The sequence below is a fragment of the Aphelocoma coerulescens genome, chromosome 4 (genome assembly GCF_041296385.1).
Source record: "Aphelocoma coerulescens isolate FSJ_1873_10779 chromosome 4, UR_Acoe_1.0, whole genome shotgun sequence".
Classification (NCBI taxonomy): Eukaryota; Metazoa; Chordata; class Aves; order Passeriformes; family Corvidae; genus Aphelocoma; species Aphelocoma coerulescens.
This window is the reverse complement of record NC_091017.1, coordinates 13,628,967-13,645,770: the sequence shown is the minus strand read 5'-3', so window position 1 is coordinate 13,645,770 and position 16,804 is coordinate 13,628,967. Positions and strand designations below refer to the sequence as shown.

Genomic DNA, 16,804 nt, shown 5'->3' with positions numbered 1-16,804 from the left:
CCCTCCGCCAGGAACACCCCCCGCCGGGAGCACCTCCGCCGGGAGCCCCTTCTGCCAGGAACCCTCACCGCCGGCAGCCCCTCCACAAGGCCGGGGAGGGCAGTCCCTTCCGCCGGGAACCCCCTCCGCCGGCAGCGCGTCTGTCCGTGGGGCCGGGCCGAGGCCGAGCCCATATTGGGACCCGCGCCACCGTGTGCGCGTCTGAAACTCCCCCCGTACCGCGCCGCCCCCTCCGCGCCGTCCCCGGCCGCGCTGCCAGCAGCGGGGGAGGCAGCTGTGCGAGCAGGGCGAGGGAGGGGAGGAAGGGGCAGGAGGGAGGAGGGAGAGGGGAGGGCGGAGACGGGGCCAGCCCGAGGAAATCAAACGGCCCCGACATGAATTAGGCAGCGGCTGCAGAGGGGCGGGCCCCCTCCCCCCTCGTTCGCTGGTCCCTGCACGGTGCCGGCGGGAGCAGCGCCGCCCCGCTCAGAGCGGCGGCTCGGGGCGCGCACGCACGCACGGACCGGCGGCGGCCGGGCGGGGGGGCTGGCAGATGAAGATGGCAATGTCTGTGATCCAAGCGTGCCGCAGCCTGGCGCTCTCAACATGGCTGCTGTCCTTTTGTTTCGTGCATCTGCTGTGCCTGGACTTTACTGTGGCCGAGAAGGAAGAGTGGTACACGGCCTTCGTCAACATCACCTACGCCGACCCGGCGGCCGGCAGCGCCGAGCTCCGCAGCGAGAAGAGCGAGTGCGGGCGCTACGGCGAACAGTCGCCCAAGCAGGACGCCCGCGGCCAGGTGGCCCTCTCCGCCTCGCCCGCAGACCGCTACGCCTGCGACCCCGGCACCCGCTTCAACGCCCCGGCGCCGGGCAAGAGCTGGGTGGCCCTAATCCCGCGGGGAAACTGCACCTACAAGGACAAGATCCGCCACGCCGCCGCCCAGAACGCCTCCGCCGTCGTCATCTATAACTTGGGCTCCAGCAACGCCAACGAGACCATCACCATGCCTCACGCAGGTGAGCCGCGCCACCCCCAGGGGTGTGCTGAGGGGCAGACAGATGGACCCTGTTTTCCAGCCCGCTCTGCCGTCCCACATTCTTGGGGTGGGAGCTACTGCGGGAAGCTGTCCTCGCACCTCCTGACAGGGAGCGGGATGGGCTGTGGGCGTCACTGAGTGGTGGGTGCCCATCGTGGAGGACATGGAGCTCCTCTCCATGCTGCTGTGGCAAAGGATGGATGTGCTAGCAGCACATCCATAGCAATGCACGCCGGTGCTCCAGGGGTGAAAAGTTTGGAATATGTAAAGTTTGGGTCTAGAATGGGACGCTGATCCCACTGTGAAGCACCGGTGTTTCATTGTGTCCTGAGAGTCCTCTGGCAGGTGCCGTGTGAGATCGAGTGTGATTGAGGGCTTCGGAAGAGGAGAAGTTGTAGTGTTGTGGTGCAGGCTTATCAGGAGGTGCAGTAAAGTAGAGAACACGGTGTCTACAGTCTTGGCTGCGATACTGTAAAAGCTGTGAGATCAAGTAGGAATGTCGAGTATCTGATTTGGTGAGAACATGAGATATGTCGTCCAGGACTGGGATGGGGACAGTGTTTCACTCTCCCAGGTGAATGTTCTGGTGGAGTTTGTGCTTGCAGTGTCAGCACATGGGTGGTCGGGTCCCAGTACTGCTTGTCAACTGGAACCCAGTCAAAATCCAGTCATTTGAAACAGCCTAAACCTTGGTTTATGACCACAAAAAAAACCCCACTGCTTTTATACCAGCGCTTGATCTGAAAAAATGTCTTAAAAACAGTTCTCTAGATTTATATTTAGGGACAGTGTTTTTTGCCAGGGGTTACTTGTCTTTTATACCAACTCTCTATGCCATGGAGATAAAATGCCACCTATTGTGAAATCTCAGTTTGGTTTCCATCCAGTAACTAATCATGCCCAGCTGTTTCATGCCAGTAGAATCTTAGTAGAGTTGGAGTAAACTGAAACACAGAAATGCTGCAAAACAGGATGTTATTCTAATGACACGTAAAATTTCCACAGTAAATTAGCTGGCTTGGATGTGCTGAGAAGCAATTTGTTGCCTAACTATAATGCTAAAATACTGCTGATACAAAAGCAGGACTTTTGGAAGCTCTTGTGTCCAGCCTGTTTCAGAGATTAACCATTTATATTGAGCAAATTAGTGTTTCTTTGGTAGGGTTGGTGGAAGTTGGGTTTTTTTGTAGTGTTTTCCTTTGGTTTTGTGAGACAAGCAACTCATAAGCTCTTGAGCTTCTTAAAACCGTGCTTTATTATCTGCCCATGGTTTAGCAGTATTCAGATTACACTTCTTCCTACTTTAAGTATCACAGATTATATACTAAACAGTACAAAGCAGGAGGAGCTTGGCATACTTACGCACCCTCAAAGTAAAGCTCAGGCTGTTTTAAAACTTAAGATGCAGCATAGTTTATTCTTCTCTAGTAAGTTTCTCTAAAACTGCCAACATGTTGGATCAATTAATAGTTTGCCTGTTTTTAAAGTATGCACTAAGCTGTTTTCCCACACAAATGGTGTTTTATTAAGAAACAGTGGGAGTAAAAAATGTGTCTAACCTTTTCAAATGTTAGAGTTTTAGTTTGTTTTAAAGTCTAAGATGAAGTAGGGAAGGCAACTTTCTTACTAAAGTGGCCTCCGATTTAAAAAATATACTATCAATTGTCCTGGGAGCACCTTCTTTTATGTCGTATGACTCCAAAGGATTTGTTCTGAGAATCCTTTCTGAGTACTGAATTGATACCTAGCAGTGGGTTTGTACAGCACCGGAAGCTGAAATGAAAGGAAACTTGCAGAAATTAATCTGTACTTGTGGAACATGATCAGTGAAACTGAAGGACTTTGCTCATTGATTTGAGGAGCTTGTCCTCATTCTAAGGATTTTTGTTCAGCGAAGTTGAATAATAGTTGTTGGGCTTACCTTAGAGAAGACCTGTCCTCTGCACATAGTCAAAACTGAGAGGAGTTTTAGAGCACAAGTCTGATGGAACAGAAGGAAAAATAATTATTCTTAGATATTTAGCAATCTAGCAGGGATTCAGAACTTTACTCTCCCTCTAGTACCACTCTTACTCTGGGACAAAGCAAATGTTCAAGCCATGTAAAATTGTGGCTGCAAATTTCTAACTTGCAGCCTTTGACATTTGGTTGCTCCTAGTCTAAACGATAGCACAAGATTCAAGGGAAAAATGAATCAGTTTCTTGGTTTCTGAGTTCAGCAGCATCTGCAGTGCTCTGCCCACGCCAAATCCTGGAGTGGGAAGAAGAAAATTCCATCCTGGAAAATACTTGGAGGTTGAGAGAGGAGGGTGAAATATGACCTGAAAAGCAATTTAAAAGTCAAAAGAAATATGATGTTACTCACTTTTATATTTTCCTCCCACAGATTTTTTTGAGGTTTCATAGACACTTAAACAAACTCTTCCTATACAGAAAAGTGTATCCTGTTGCATAACAATGTGGCTTCTGCCCTTACTAAATAACTCTTACTCCTAAGAGTAATACTACCCCTAAGACAGTTTTTTTCCCTTACATACGTTCTTATCTTCTGTTTGCTTTGCCTTCTTTCTCTTATTGTCACTTTACCTCTTTGTGCTGCTTTTTCTGCTCCTCTCACCCTTGTTACTTCATCTCTACCCCTGTGCTTCATTCCCTGCCTTAACCATGTTACTTTGCTATTTCATAGTGCTTTGCCCTTGCCACTTTCTTCCCAATGGTGTCTTTCTCCTGCCAAAGAACTTACCTCATGGCTCTGTGTTTAATTATATTTCCTGTTTTCTGCTACAATGCATGCCAATGACCCTTTGCTCATGTGGTGCCTCCTGATTTTAAAATCTATAGGCAACTCTAGCAAGATACTGTGCATGAACTTGAAGGAGGGTCCAGAGATCTCCCTCCCACCACCCCCAGATCAAAACCAGGGTAGTATTATATCAAGGCTTGTTGTGGAAATCTTAAAATATGACTCTGCAGGACTTATTTATAGAGCCCCATACAATACAAAGTGTGCAATTTGAACCAGTTCCATCACCCCATGGAAACCCTTTGCTTTCAGGGAGCTTGTACTGAGATCACTGCTTGCACACCCAGAAGGGTGAGGTGGAGTTCTGACATCCGCATTCACAGGGAATGCGGAGCTCTGGGATTCCCCTGCTGGGATGTCCTTAGCTTGTATATCATTTGCTACAGCCTGTGCAAACTGGCATCTTTATTTCTATTGGCTTGAAGGATGGTGTAGGAGCTGTGAGTATGACTTCGTTTGCTTTTTGACTAAGTAGGATCCAACCAGAGAAGGAACAAAAGCATCTAGTATTTCTATTTCATGTGCTTTGCATTTCTACAATATCAACTTCCCTAGCAGAAAAGTACTCTAATAATATAGAGGATGTTCTTTTTTCTTCAGAAGAATAATCCATGGTGTTGGCTGGAGTTTCTCATTGAAGTTTTTTCTTATTCAGACCAAATTAGCTATTATCTAGGTTTGAAAAGGCCCTAGTCACTGTGTCTACATTTATTAACTTAGTATTAATTTGAAGTAGTCTTACTACCTGTTGTAGCATGTCCTAACATTTCCTCTGAGCTCTGAATACAGACAGTAAGAGAGCCTTCCAGAAATTGATTCAAGGTGAGAACTTCCTTCTCTACAGTTCATATTTGAGGGAACCTACACGGACCACTTCTAGCCTGGGAACCTGTCAGGTGCTTGGGATGAGGGAAGAATGTTAACTGTGACTGTACACGATTCATATGTGGGTAAAAATCAAATCTATCATATTCTACGTAGTTTGTAACATTCAGTTGGAATTCTGAGGTGCATCAGATTATCTCACAGAATGGATACTGTTAATATGTGAAGTAAATTGTATCCTATGTATTTTGCACCAGGAACATGCGTTAGTCAGGCAGTTTTGCATTCTCCGTATTCTGCTTTTCCAGTGCATCCCATGAAAAATTTTAAGTCACGTGCCTCACCTATGACAGCCCCTTCGCAATAAAGGGCAGATGCCTTGTTTTTTTTGTAATGGCTCATACACACAGCAGCAAGTAGCAGCTGTACCATCTTAGATGATGGTACATGATTCTGACTTCTCCCCTCCCTCTCTGGCCCTCAAGTGCAGTGTGTGTGTCTTAGACTGCATGAGGAAGGCATGGCCATCCCACTGCAAATTCAGATGTGTCCTTCCACATGTGCTTTGAAGGGGCCAGCCTCAACCTGGGAGCATTCAGCTCAATAAGAGTTTCTTCTTTGTACTCAGATTTTTGTTCCTTGATCAGTGACTAGTCTTACCTTTTACATATTTTAAGATGGTAATAGTTTGGGCTTTGGGCTACCCTGTAGATTTGTAGTGATGTGCAAATTAAGCACCAAAGTTGAGGATTTCTCTCTTTACAAACTTGATTCAGTACTGTAGCTACATTACATTTGTTTCCTTATTAAAACAATTGTTTTCCTAAACTTCTGTGGAATTCTAATGAGGAAAATGTGCTGAGAGCATTCACACTGAATTTACATATGGATAAGTGTGAATTAATTGAGGGTTGGAGATTTCAGCCTTCCAGTCTGCCATAATTTTTTTCTGTTCCAGGTACCCAAGATTGATTCCTAATAGAAACTCAGTGAGGGAGGGAGATGGAGATTAGTGCATCTCTGAGCCCTATCCATTGAGGCATTGCTGGGATGTGCTGCCATCCTCAGGAACTAGAAGGGCTCCTGGATCCATCATGTAGGCCTGTCTTTCTGCAGTTTTTGAAAACCTAATTCTCTGTGTTTATCAAAATTCAGGATTTATAGATGACAGGCTGTCCCACTGCATTCCCTAGTGAGCCACACTTCTGCCTGCTAGTTCTGCTCTGGTGAGGTTCTAGACTGCTTTACTGCCCATGTGTTCAGGTATGCCAGGTGGAGGGGGCACTTGCTGTTAGGTAACTAGTTTAGCTTAAGCTGAATTGAAAGGAATGAATTTGACCTTCACAGACTAGAACAACAAAATACCATTCGTCCCTGGTACTACTTGGGACAGCCACTTCAGCTGGGGCACTGAGTTTTGTCATTAGATGGGATGCTTTTTGTCATGTTGAGTCTAGCATCTTTCACCCTCATGGCTGGGTCATGTACCTCCTTCGGAGCCCACTGCAGACAGTGGGAAGAAAGATAGTGGAAGGACACAGAGTCCACTGAGCTTTGGATCAAGTCATAAGGTACAGCTTTCCCTACAAAGAGGTAAGTATTGATTCATTGAAGATTTCATTGATCCTCCAAGCTTATTGATTGCAAAAGCAGTTAGATTTCTGCTTTGGTTATCTGCAACATTTGTATACAGTGACATTCATACAAATGCTGTCCTTAGATCTCTGCAGTAGGAAGTGACACAGCAAGAAGAAAATCTTCCTCAGGAACAAAACTATGTCCACATCCACAGTAACTGCTGGCTGGTGATCCGGAGCACCTCCTTTTGATATATAGTCCTTAGGAGAATGGCTTGCTTTTGAGAAAGCAGTGGTTTGTCCTAGTTCCATTGGTATTTTGTCTTTAAAGTGGTAATGTTAGCTTGGGTTATTAGCATATTGTGGCAGTCTGTGGCTTAGTGTAGCACATTAATTGATGCAGATATATTTCTGTGCTACCTCCCTTCACTCCACATCACAGAAGACAGGAACATTTTCAGCAAAAAGGGAGAGAAAACTAACTAGTTCAGTGTTGGCACTCCTAAGAGTCTTTTCCTGGTGAGAGAGGAGGACACTTTCTACTTTTCTCACGTAAGCAAACACCTAAAAGAGCCCATTATTGTGCAGCACTTGTTTGATGGAGCTCATGGTGCTTTGTCATGTGAGATGACTGAGTTTCAAGTGACGTCTGCCTCAGTACACCACGAGCCAGGCTGGTGAAGAGTTAGGCTTTTATGAAGGGGTAGGCCAACAACTTCTCCATTTCCCAATAATTTCTGCATAGCTAACCTGCACAGAAACAGCATTCATTTCAAAAGAAGCCCCACTTCTGCCCTTTCAGCTACATTTGAGTAACAGTCACTTGATGACTCCTTTGGTGCAGAAGGGAGTGAACAATACAATCATTGACTCATAGAAATCAGATATGGAAAAGATTGAGTAGTCCATGTAATCTGCCACCTTACTAATGCAGGGCTGCTTCCTACAGTGTTACCATCCAGTATCATCACAGTGCTTTTTGCTTAGCATCTTGCAAAGGAAAGAATTTCGGGGTGCTTCAGAAACAAATGCAGTCTGTGTAAGGAGAATGGTTCTGAGGCAAGCGATACAAAATGTAGGAAAATGTTAATTAGTAATTCTATACCTTGCAGTAATATTAAATTCTCATACCTTCTACAAAGGCATAGCTGCTAAAGGATAAATAAGGTTTAAAGCCAACATTGTGCCGCACAGTCTAGGGAAGTTATATGGCAATTGTAAGAAGAAGGAAGTGGCAAAATATTTTGCAACTGGTTGTGTCCAAACAGGCTTCACAGTGCTATGTCTTGATTCCTCAGTGGGATGTGATCCTGGACTTTGTTCATGACCAGCGCTCTCCTCGTTTCACTGTGTAGTGTTTTGGTTTCTCTGGAAAAGAAATCTGGTTGGTTCAGCCTCAGGTCAGGCACTGCACAGTTTGACCAGGTCCTCAATGCGGATGAGCAGGGATCAAGGACCCCTCAGAGTATCCTGCTTTTCATGAGTGCATTTGGATGTAGTATCTCAGAATGTAATTCTCTTGAGAACTACAATTTCCGTTACCTGGAGAAGAAAACCGAAACCTGTTAGGTGAAACCCTAACTTAAAAAATTCACCATATTAAATCTACCAGCTCTATATCTACTATCTGATGCACTGGCCACATTAGTGTAATCAGAAGTAATTCTTCAGCCAGGTTAGGCTGAAAATTACTGAGTTAGATTCTTACCACCTGCTGGAAACAATGGTTTTTAGTTTAAAAACGGATGGGAGGGAAACGCCTCTTCTTTTACCAGTTCTAATAGATAGGTTGTAAATATTGTTTGCATATGAAACAACAATACTATGCAGCTGTGTTTTACAGGAGAGGCCTAACAAGGGCATTCTTTACTTTCTGTCTCCTATAGATTATTTGAAATAACCCTTGGAAAACTGAACTCAGTAGAAATGAAGAAGACAATGAAAAAATTAAACTGTTTTATTGCTATTCCACACTGAAATATGAAAAGCTAGCATACTTTATTTTGTGTTATTCAAAGATAATAGCTTTAAGAAATAATTGTTCATTTCTTTCCCTCTCAAGAGTGGCCAATAAATAGTGTCAAAGAAGTGAAGTGCCTGTTCGTTTGCCTCTGGCAGTATAATCATAGCAATATTCAATTATACTGCTAGACCTGAGGGTCTTGTCAGAATTTTGGTCTTGAATTTGATGTGTTTAACTGTGTTTATGTACATAAATTGCTGTAAATTGGAGAGGTACTTTCAGTTTGAGACAAAATTAGAAGGAAAAAAATGTTTATCTTTTTAGTTCCCAAACCCCAGAAATGAAAATTACAGCCATGTAACTCCATAGAGTCCTGGCTTGAGTATGTCTTGTATACTTCTTAAACCCAGATAGAAGCAACATAGATATATCTGCACAGGAATGCAGTTCCTCCAGGGATACATGGAAGAGGATGGGTTGGCAAGTGCTCTCCTGTGCTACACACTTAGTGAGACATAGCTTTTTAAAATTAATTTGTATTCCATAGTGTGGTGAGCTTTTATCATGAGAGAGGACCTCAGCAGTGGGGTGCTCCATAACAAAGCAGTTCTTGTTGTATAGTTTTCTGCCAAGACAGCCCCTTACTACTGACATATTTGTCTACAAACCACCATCATTTGTCACTGAAATGGACTTAAGGATACAGGATTTTACTCTTCCTCATAATTTGTTCCGTATCTTGGGCTTCCTCCCTTCTTATATGCTCTTTGGTTTGCTTCTCGCTGTTCCAGACTCTGCTTACAAGCCATCTTTTTTCTGAAAGTCATTGTAAGAATATCTCACCAGAAAATATATGTATTTTAAAGGGAATTATACATCACATTAATCTCTGGCTTCCAGCTTTATAAATCACACATCATTAAACTGTGCTCCTCTATTTGTTGTTTCATCTTGCAGTCCATGTCAAAAAATTCTTATTTTTTTTAGCATGACCACTGTTACGTTACACTGAATATGCCTGACATTACACAGCCGTGTTCAGAATGGACTCCAGACCCTACTGGGTAGTTTCATCTTTAATTAACGTATATGCCTAATCTTAAGATTGCTGTAAAATGTGTCAGCATTAGCTGAATATGTGTTGTGGGTTGCCTGGTTTCAGACCCAGCACAATAAGCCCTATGGTTTTATTGTTTTGGTTAATTTGATTTGTGGAGCACTTCAGAAGCTTTTGCACCTAATTGTTATTCTCATAGCAGCAGAGCATTTCCAGGCCCTCAGGATCAAAGCTCTGGGTGTCTTAACAAGCTTCCTTATGAAAGATTTCTTGCATTTTCTAATTAGGCAGGAGTTCTCTATCAGTATCTGATAAAGATCTCTCTGGTGTTACATCCTGTGATGCTAGCTAAAATGTTCCTATTCTTTTTCCTTTTCCATTTCAGTAGTTTCTGTTAGAAGACAGAAATTGTTTCTGCTTTTCCTTTGCCCTTTCAAAAATCTCTGTGTTAGAGAATCTTAAATCTTCGGCCATATTTCTAGTACATGTCGCTGTTTGTACTCAAAAATAAATCAGTCTTTAAAACAGTCTGATGCTGCAGTCACATTCATGATTGCTTCTTACACTTGCACGGAGTATGCTTTCCCCTCTTGTGCCTTTTTAAGCTTTTGCTATATGCTCGCAGTCTCCTAGTTTTACCTGCCACTATCATGCTCCTTGACAGAGGCAGCTTTTGCAAGTTTACACAATCTCTGTGCCTGGTCTCTTATTGTTCTTCATGTGTCCATGTGTTTGGAAGTACCATCTGGTTGTCCATCAAATTCATACCTTTACTAAACACTTTATCAAAATTTCTCATGCTGGAAAATGAGGAGCTGTCTGAGTAAAATACATTATGTCTTTTTATAGTGCTGCCTTTGATATATTTGCCTTGCCTTATCTTTCCTTCAATCCTATACCCTCTTTATTTTCTGCCTAATTTTTTCTCTCCTTTGGTTTGTTGGGTTTTTTTGTTTATTATCCCTGCTTCCTGTAAATCTTTTCCTTGGACTTCTCACCCTTTTTTTTTTCTTGCTTTCTTCCCTTTCCCTTTATGTGCTCTGCACCTGTTTTTTATCTCTTCTATTCTGATTTTTTTTTTCCTTGCTGCCCACTCCTTACCAGGTTGACAAAAGGAGCCAAATGCTATTTGCTTTGCATAAACCTTGACTGTAAGAGGAAGCAGTGCAGGATTATGCTCTTTGGGTGGCTTTTACTTTGCAGCTGACTCTGGTTTTAAAGAGCATCTGCTGTCTGCTGCTCAGGGTGGGCTCAGAGGAGTGGGACACCAGCAACTGGGAAGTCATTGGAAGAGGGACAGGCATAGCACATTTGTTGTGCATAGAAACATTTGTGCTGAACACTCCTAAGTCTTTTTCATGAATTCTTAAAGGACTAAATTGTGGTGTCCTCTCTTTCATGCTTTTATGGAAGAAGATTAAGTTCCCCTCTCCCCTGGATGCTAGAAAAACTGATGGGATTTTTTTCTATCAGAACTGTTTTTCTTAGGTAGTGAAACGGATTTTCAACAGAAAACTGTTTTGGAAAGTTTTTGTTCCTGGAAAAGATCTTACAGGTCTGGTTTGAATAAAAATTTTATTTTAGTAAATATTTTATGTTTCTGAATTTCAGTTTCAGAAGCAGTTTGGTTTCCCTTTTCCTTTTTTTGATGATACATTACATTTTAATCAGCTTCTACCAGCTTTAGATACTAGTTCCCATCCAGAGCACAGACTTGACTTTTTCCCAACTCACTTTTCTCCAGGAATCAATGCATGCATCTGATCATCATCAGTTTTATTTAAAGATACTGACCTCAGGTTTGCAGTGCTGAATTTCTTTTCCCTGCGACTGTGTGACAGCAGCTTTCTGTCTTCTCACAGTGCAGTCCCTAAGCTGTGTAGAGTCTTTAGCCCTTGCTTTGTGTCTTTACTAGCAGATTTCAGCACTGTGTCTAGATGCACACAGGAACGACACTCAGTGTGAGATAAAGATTGCTCTCACAAAGGCATAACAGGGATCAGTAGTTGTCAATGGAAGTGAGATAAACTCAGGCTTGTAGTATGATGCAATTTCTTAAATGGTTGCCCATACCTTAATGTTATTTGCATGGGACTGGATAGTTCTCTAAATGTCAAATCCTGGGAAAAATATCCCATTCTCTGGGAAAATTATGGTGGCATCTGTACAAGGAAGGTTAGAGAAGGTGTTCATAGTAGTTCTTATGGTTTTAGGATACTTCTCTGGAACTATGACCCAGCTCTCTTCCACGCTTGGAGACTCAAAACTGCTCTGGCAGAAGCTGTGCACTGTGGGCAAAGATAAACCCTCTGGAGTGAAACATCAGCTTTTCACAACAGGATCTCTGCAAAGCCCTCAGCTGGGTGACAGTGATGAACCAAAGTCAGCTTGATATTTCTTTGTGACTTGCTCATAGAGGAGGAAACTGAAAGAAAATGCACTTGCAATAAAAACAGTCCGAGCCACTTCTATTTTTTGTGTCTGAAGATAGCTAACAAATGCAGAGAGGTGTCCATAAGCCTCCACCAACCAGCCATTTGCTGAAGCTTGTCTTGCAGCATGAGAGATGTGAAAGCCTTTATATTCTAAAACTTTTATTTAACTGTTTAATGCCAGCACAAGGGAATAATGTGATGGAATGCAACCTAGAACAGCAAAACCATCACAGGTGAGGATGAAATAGTTCAAAAGACAGTAGTACCATCATTTGCTTTGCCAGAGAAACAGCTGAAATAGCTATTAGATAAAAGTCATGTGGATGAATCTGCATCCTGGAGAGGTTGATCATGTTGATGAGAAAAGACATTAAAATAGGTGGTGACCCCTGTGGTCTCCCCATCATGTGGGAAGTTTTCCTCTCAGAGACTGTGAAATGTCTTTGACTAACCCATATATCTTAAACCTCATTTCAGTTCTGCACTGATTCCCATTTCTCGCTGGCACCCACTGTCATGATCTTTGACATTTTCTTGTCTGCTGCCTCACTGCTGTTTGTTCCAGTCCTTCCTTGCTGGCTTCACAGGTGGTGGGATCATTCCTTGAGAATACGAGGTTCTTGGTCAGCTCTGGTTTGAGCTTGTATGTTTTTCTCTCGTTGCCTTTAGCAGTTTGGGAACGGCAGGTTGCATTGCTCCCAGAGTGCTGCCCAGTTGGATCCACAGGTGAATTAGATACAGAAAGCTACCAAACAGCTGAAGTGCAGGTGAAAGCCATGAGCTCTATCTAAGGCAGCCGGGATCATCTAGTGCACATTGATTCTTCAGGGAGCTCATCTGTCATCTTTACTCCCCTGACCTACTGACCCCTGCTTAAGAAGATACATAGGAACATTTCTTTGTTCAGTATTAGTGAGGTTTTGGTTTGGGTTTTTTTTTTCACCTAGAAACATTCTCTTTTCTGTATTGAATACCCAGACAGCCTTTTTTCTCCCCCCTTTTCTTTCCTGTCCTGGTCTACTAACCAGAACTTATTGAGATGCAAGTTATGAGAGTCCAAAGACAATTTTTAAAACAAAAATATGACTGCATAACTATTTATTTCCAAAATTATGCTTTCTAATGGTTGTTAGTTCAAAGAAATTTTTGGTGCCAGAGAATTTATGTTATCTGGTTTCTAAATATGCATGACATCACTTCTTTCTGCAATAATTAAGGGCTTCATTCCCATTAACTAATTTATGTAGCCATCTTTCTGCTGTTAGACTTGCAGAAAATAACAAAGCGAGCGCTGAACTTTTAGTGTAGAACATCTCCTGTTGAGTACCTTGGACATTTGAAGTGTAGAATCTGTTCTTAGTTCTTAACCAATGTTGTGTTGAATTAGCACAATGATTACTGTTGTCTTTTCATTTTCTAGCCACAGACCAGGAATATTTCGTGCCAGTGCAAAGACAGCTCTACAAATTCTATCACAAAGCTGTTGTCTTTGGCTCTGACTAGCCAAATCTGTTGTGGGTTAGCCCACAAAACAGGAGCTACTATGCATATGTAAAGCAATAGACTCCTTGGTAGTAATAGCAGGGAGGCAATTTTAATGGGGTCTCACCTGGACTGATACAGCAACTCCTAAAATCTCTTCCTTGCAAATGAGACCAATACTTAAAAACCACTTCTCACTTTGCTAAGGTAGTGATTTGGCTGTCTTAAAACTCAGTAGTAGTTATTTTTAAATTATTTCTTATGTGTACATTACATTAAATTAATTTGGAGAACAGTTCATGTCCCAGTTGAGGAAAATGTTTGCGCAAATGGTTATAGTTAAGCTCACATTTAGTTCTTGCTGAGAATGGACTAGAAGTTGAGCACCTTGACTAAATGTCACTGAAAATGGTTCTGTGAGGAAACGTCATCTGTGAAAGATGTAGAAGTGTCTGACATAGCCCAGAGGCTTATTACTAAGAATGTTACTGTGGTCACTTCAGGTGCACCTTATGCCCTCCTATAGCACTGTGAATACTCAAGATCCTTACAATAAGCACTTCTATTTGGAATTGTAAAAATAAGATACATACACTTTATATATTTAATAAAAGAGATGCTTAATAAATACCTATTAAAAGAGATGATTTAATTATTTTTCCTTTTTCCACGTAGTTTGACTAAGAAGCAAAGGTGCCTCTTAACTTCCAGTGAACACTGTGCCCCTTCCATCTGTGCAAAAGCTGGGCACCCAAACCCTTTAAAACCCAGCTGCTGTCTGTTCTCCAGAACAGACTGTGTTTTATTTGTCTGTGTTTTATTTGATGTGTGTCACCATTGCATGCAGAGGAACAATCACAGCTGTGGGAAGCATGGACAGCTCTTTAGATATTTGGAGATGGCTTAAAGATGTGTATCAACCAGTCATTTGTACTTGCTAGGTGAGCTAGGGGAGTTTATTTAATTTAGAATAGCCACACAGCATTTCTTTGCTAATCAGGGAGTTGCCTAATTTGGAAATACACATATATCTGAGGCCAATCTGATACACAGCAGCTCCTTACCTTACACCCATTCCAGTTTGGGAATAATAATGGTAATGTTTTTTAGATTTGGTTCCAGGAGATAAAATTTTGCATCCTCCCTTGTGGCCTTATCAGTCTGTCAGCTTCATTTTGCTTTGAGAAATTCCGGAGAGGTTTCCTTAATGTTACCAGTGGTACATATCAATTTTGGATAGGAGTTTTAGCCATTTAGACAGTTGTTTGGGTTATGTTGAGATGATGGGAAACTGTAACCAAGGAGGAGGGAAATGTAAAATTAACAGATGTTCCTCCTTTAGACACTCCTAAAAAGCTAACTGCCATATTTAGTTAAAGGGCTCTGCCTGGAAATAATGCAATTATTACTTTTAATAACCTTTAAGTACATACGGGTGCCCCACAACAACTGTGTTAATGTCACAGAAAGACTTGCTAGACCAAGCAAATATTAATGTAGGATACACAAGTACTAATGAATACCTGAGGTGACTCAGTAGTGTCTTGAGTGCTTTGCAAATCTGTATTTACCACCACAAACCTCAAAGATGTTTCATAATCCATAAAGTGAATGGCCTGCATTGCGAGTGGAGGTGATTAGTATCTGTTTGTGAGTGCTGTGCTCTTCACAGGCCTGGGCCCTACTTTGCCTTCTCCTGTGTCTCCTTGTTTAATAAAACAGAATTGGAATCCATCCATCAGTGAATTACTGCAGGTTTGATTAATTTGTAAATAAACCTGATGTTCATGCTGCTACCCAACAGTTGTCTCCACTTGTTGGCAAGAGTTTCAGGATCTGAGAAAATGCATTAAGTCTTTATTCATAAAGTTCATGATATTAAGTCAACTTAAAAAAAAATATTACATTTTTATTTTGGTTTCCATCTTTAATAATGAGAATGTCCCTATCACTGAAATGGATAATATTCACAGCCTGCAAGCACCTCCAGGCTCTAGCACTGAAGAGATTGTACCTTGTTTTGGGAAAGGGTGCTGCTCTGTACAGCCTTGGTAGCATGAAAACTGAAAGAATTTATGAAGTTTTAAATAGGTTGGTGAATTTTAGGTCCACTTTCCTCGATACTTTGAAGAAGCACATAAATGACTTGGCTGGAAAAGTCACAAGAAGTTCAAAGAAGGAAAAATTTCTCCACCCACGATATTCTGATCTCAGTAGTTCATACATGGAGAATTGGGATTAGACTGGGCTCTAAGCTGACTTTTCACAGGCCATACTCTCCATATGCAGACTGCTTTCAGACAAGCTCAGGTGCTGATTTCTGAACTTTGAGGTTAGTCACTATTTAAGGGTCTCCAAAGTTCCCATTTAATTTAATTATATTTTTGCATGTTATGAAAAGAATTTCAATAACTGTCCTGTAAATTCCAACTCCCTAATCTTTCCCTTAGAAAAGGCATTCTGAGATGGCTGATTTCCAGAAATGCACTTACCTATGCCACTAATTTGTAGCCTCACTTCTGAAATCCTAACCATGCTGAAGTCAATGCCAAACCTTCCTAAGGATGTCATCGCCAAATAGTTAAATCAGGAAAATAAATACCTGAACTCATTGTAATATCTTCTGCTGCCCTCACAGTATTTAATACTTTGTCAAGTACCGAAGAGCCACCAACAAACATAATACCAGGCTTTCACCAGCATTGCCAGTGAAGTATCAACAGCCAGCATTTCATATGAATTGTACACATCTGTTGGATTCCATCCAGGCAAAACAGTAGACAACACCAGGGCTTCATTAAGATTATTTTGTAATTGAGTAAAATGATGGGTCAGCCTTGAACCTGTAAATATTAAGTGGCAGTAGTTCTCCAGCACATTTTAAAAAGGGTCCACCTGGCCTCAAGTGAATGTATAAAATATGTAGTCATTGTTATATTTATTATATAGGTAGAAGTTAATTTTCTTACATTTTGAAGAGCTTGAGTATAGTAGGTCATGTCTTCTGTGCATTTCTGACAGTGGGCTTCAAAACATTTTTTTCTGAAATCTACTGACAGCTAAAATTTGGTACCTACAAGGCTTATGGCTTTTGTATGAAGTGAAAGGAATTGGGTGGTGTGGTACTGTTAAAGCTGTGTTTGGAAGAGGCTGAGAAGCCTGGTGTGCAAGATGCACATCCCTGCTAGCTTGTCTCCAAGGGCAGGGAGAGAGGGTGCTGCCTGACAAAAGCCATAGTCAAGATAAAATCTCCTGAATCTCAAGCAGGTATGGGCTGGAAGCACTGCAAAAATACCTGCTCTAAATTTGGAGAGAGAGAACAGTATGGTTTTCACACCTTTCTTCACTAACTGGTGTACTAAGAAGGAATGGCAATGATGACAGCCTCATCACGAGGGGAGTTCTTCCGTGGTGGTTGTTAGGAGAGTGCTCAAAATTAGCATTCACAGTCTCCAGTGAAGGAGTGGAATCTGCGTTTTATGCCATCCATCTATATACCAAATAAATGTGGACAGCTGTCATAGAAATAGTTACAGAGACAACGTCTCTCCACAATGAGCCTAGCAGAGGTCATTTCTAAACTGTTTCCTGTCTGACCAAGTTGAGATGGCATTCAATATGGGCTGAATTTGTTCCAGACAGAG

The 16,804-nt window shown here is 42.1% G+C and overlaps 1 protein-coding gene across 5 annotated transcripts in view; it reads left to right on the top strand.

The window, feature by feature from the left end:
• The first annotated feature begins 406 nt into the window (after positions 1-406).
• Positions 407-16,804, top strand: part of RNF150 (ring finger protein 150) — a 123,479-nt gene continuing 107,081 nt past the window's right edge. For all 5 annotated transcript variants that reach the window (XR_011150451.1, XR_011150450.1, XM_069012722.1 and 2 more), the window contains exon 1: positions 407-998. Coding sequence is in view for 3 of the 5 variants with exons in the window: in XM_069012722.1 (XP_068868823.1) it covers positions 533-998 (466 nt within the window). In the remaining 2 variants the exon portion in view is untranslated. The remainder of the gene's footprint in view (positions 999-16,804) is intronic.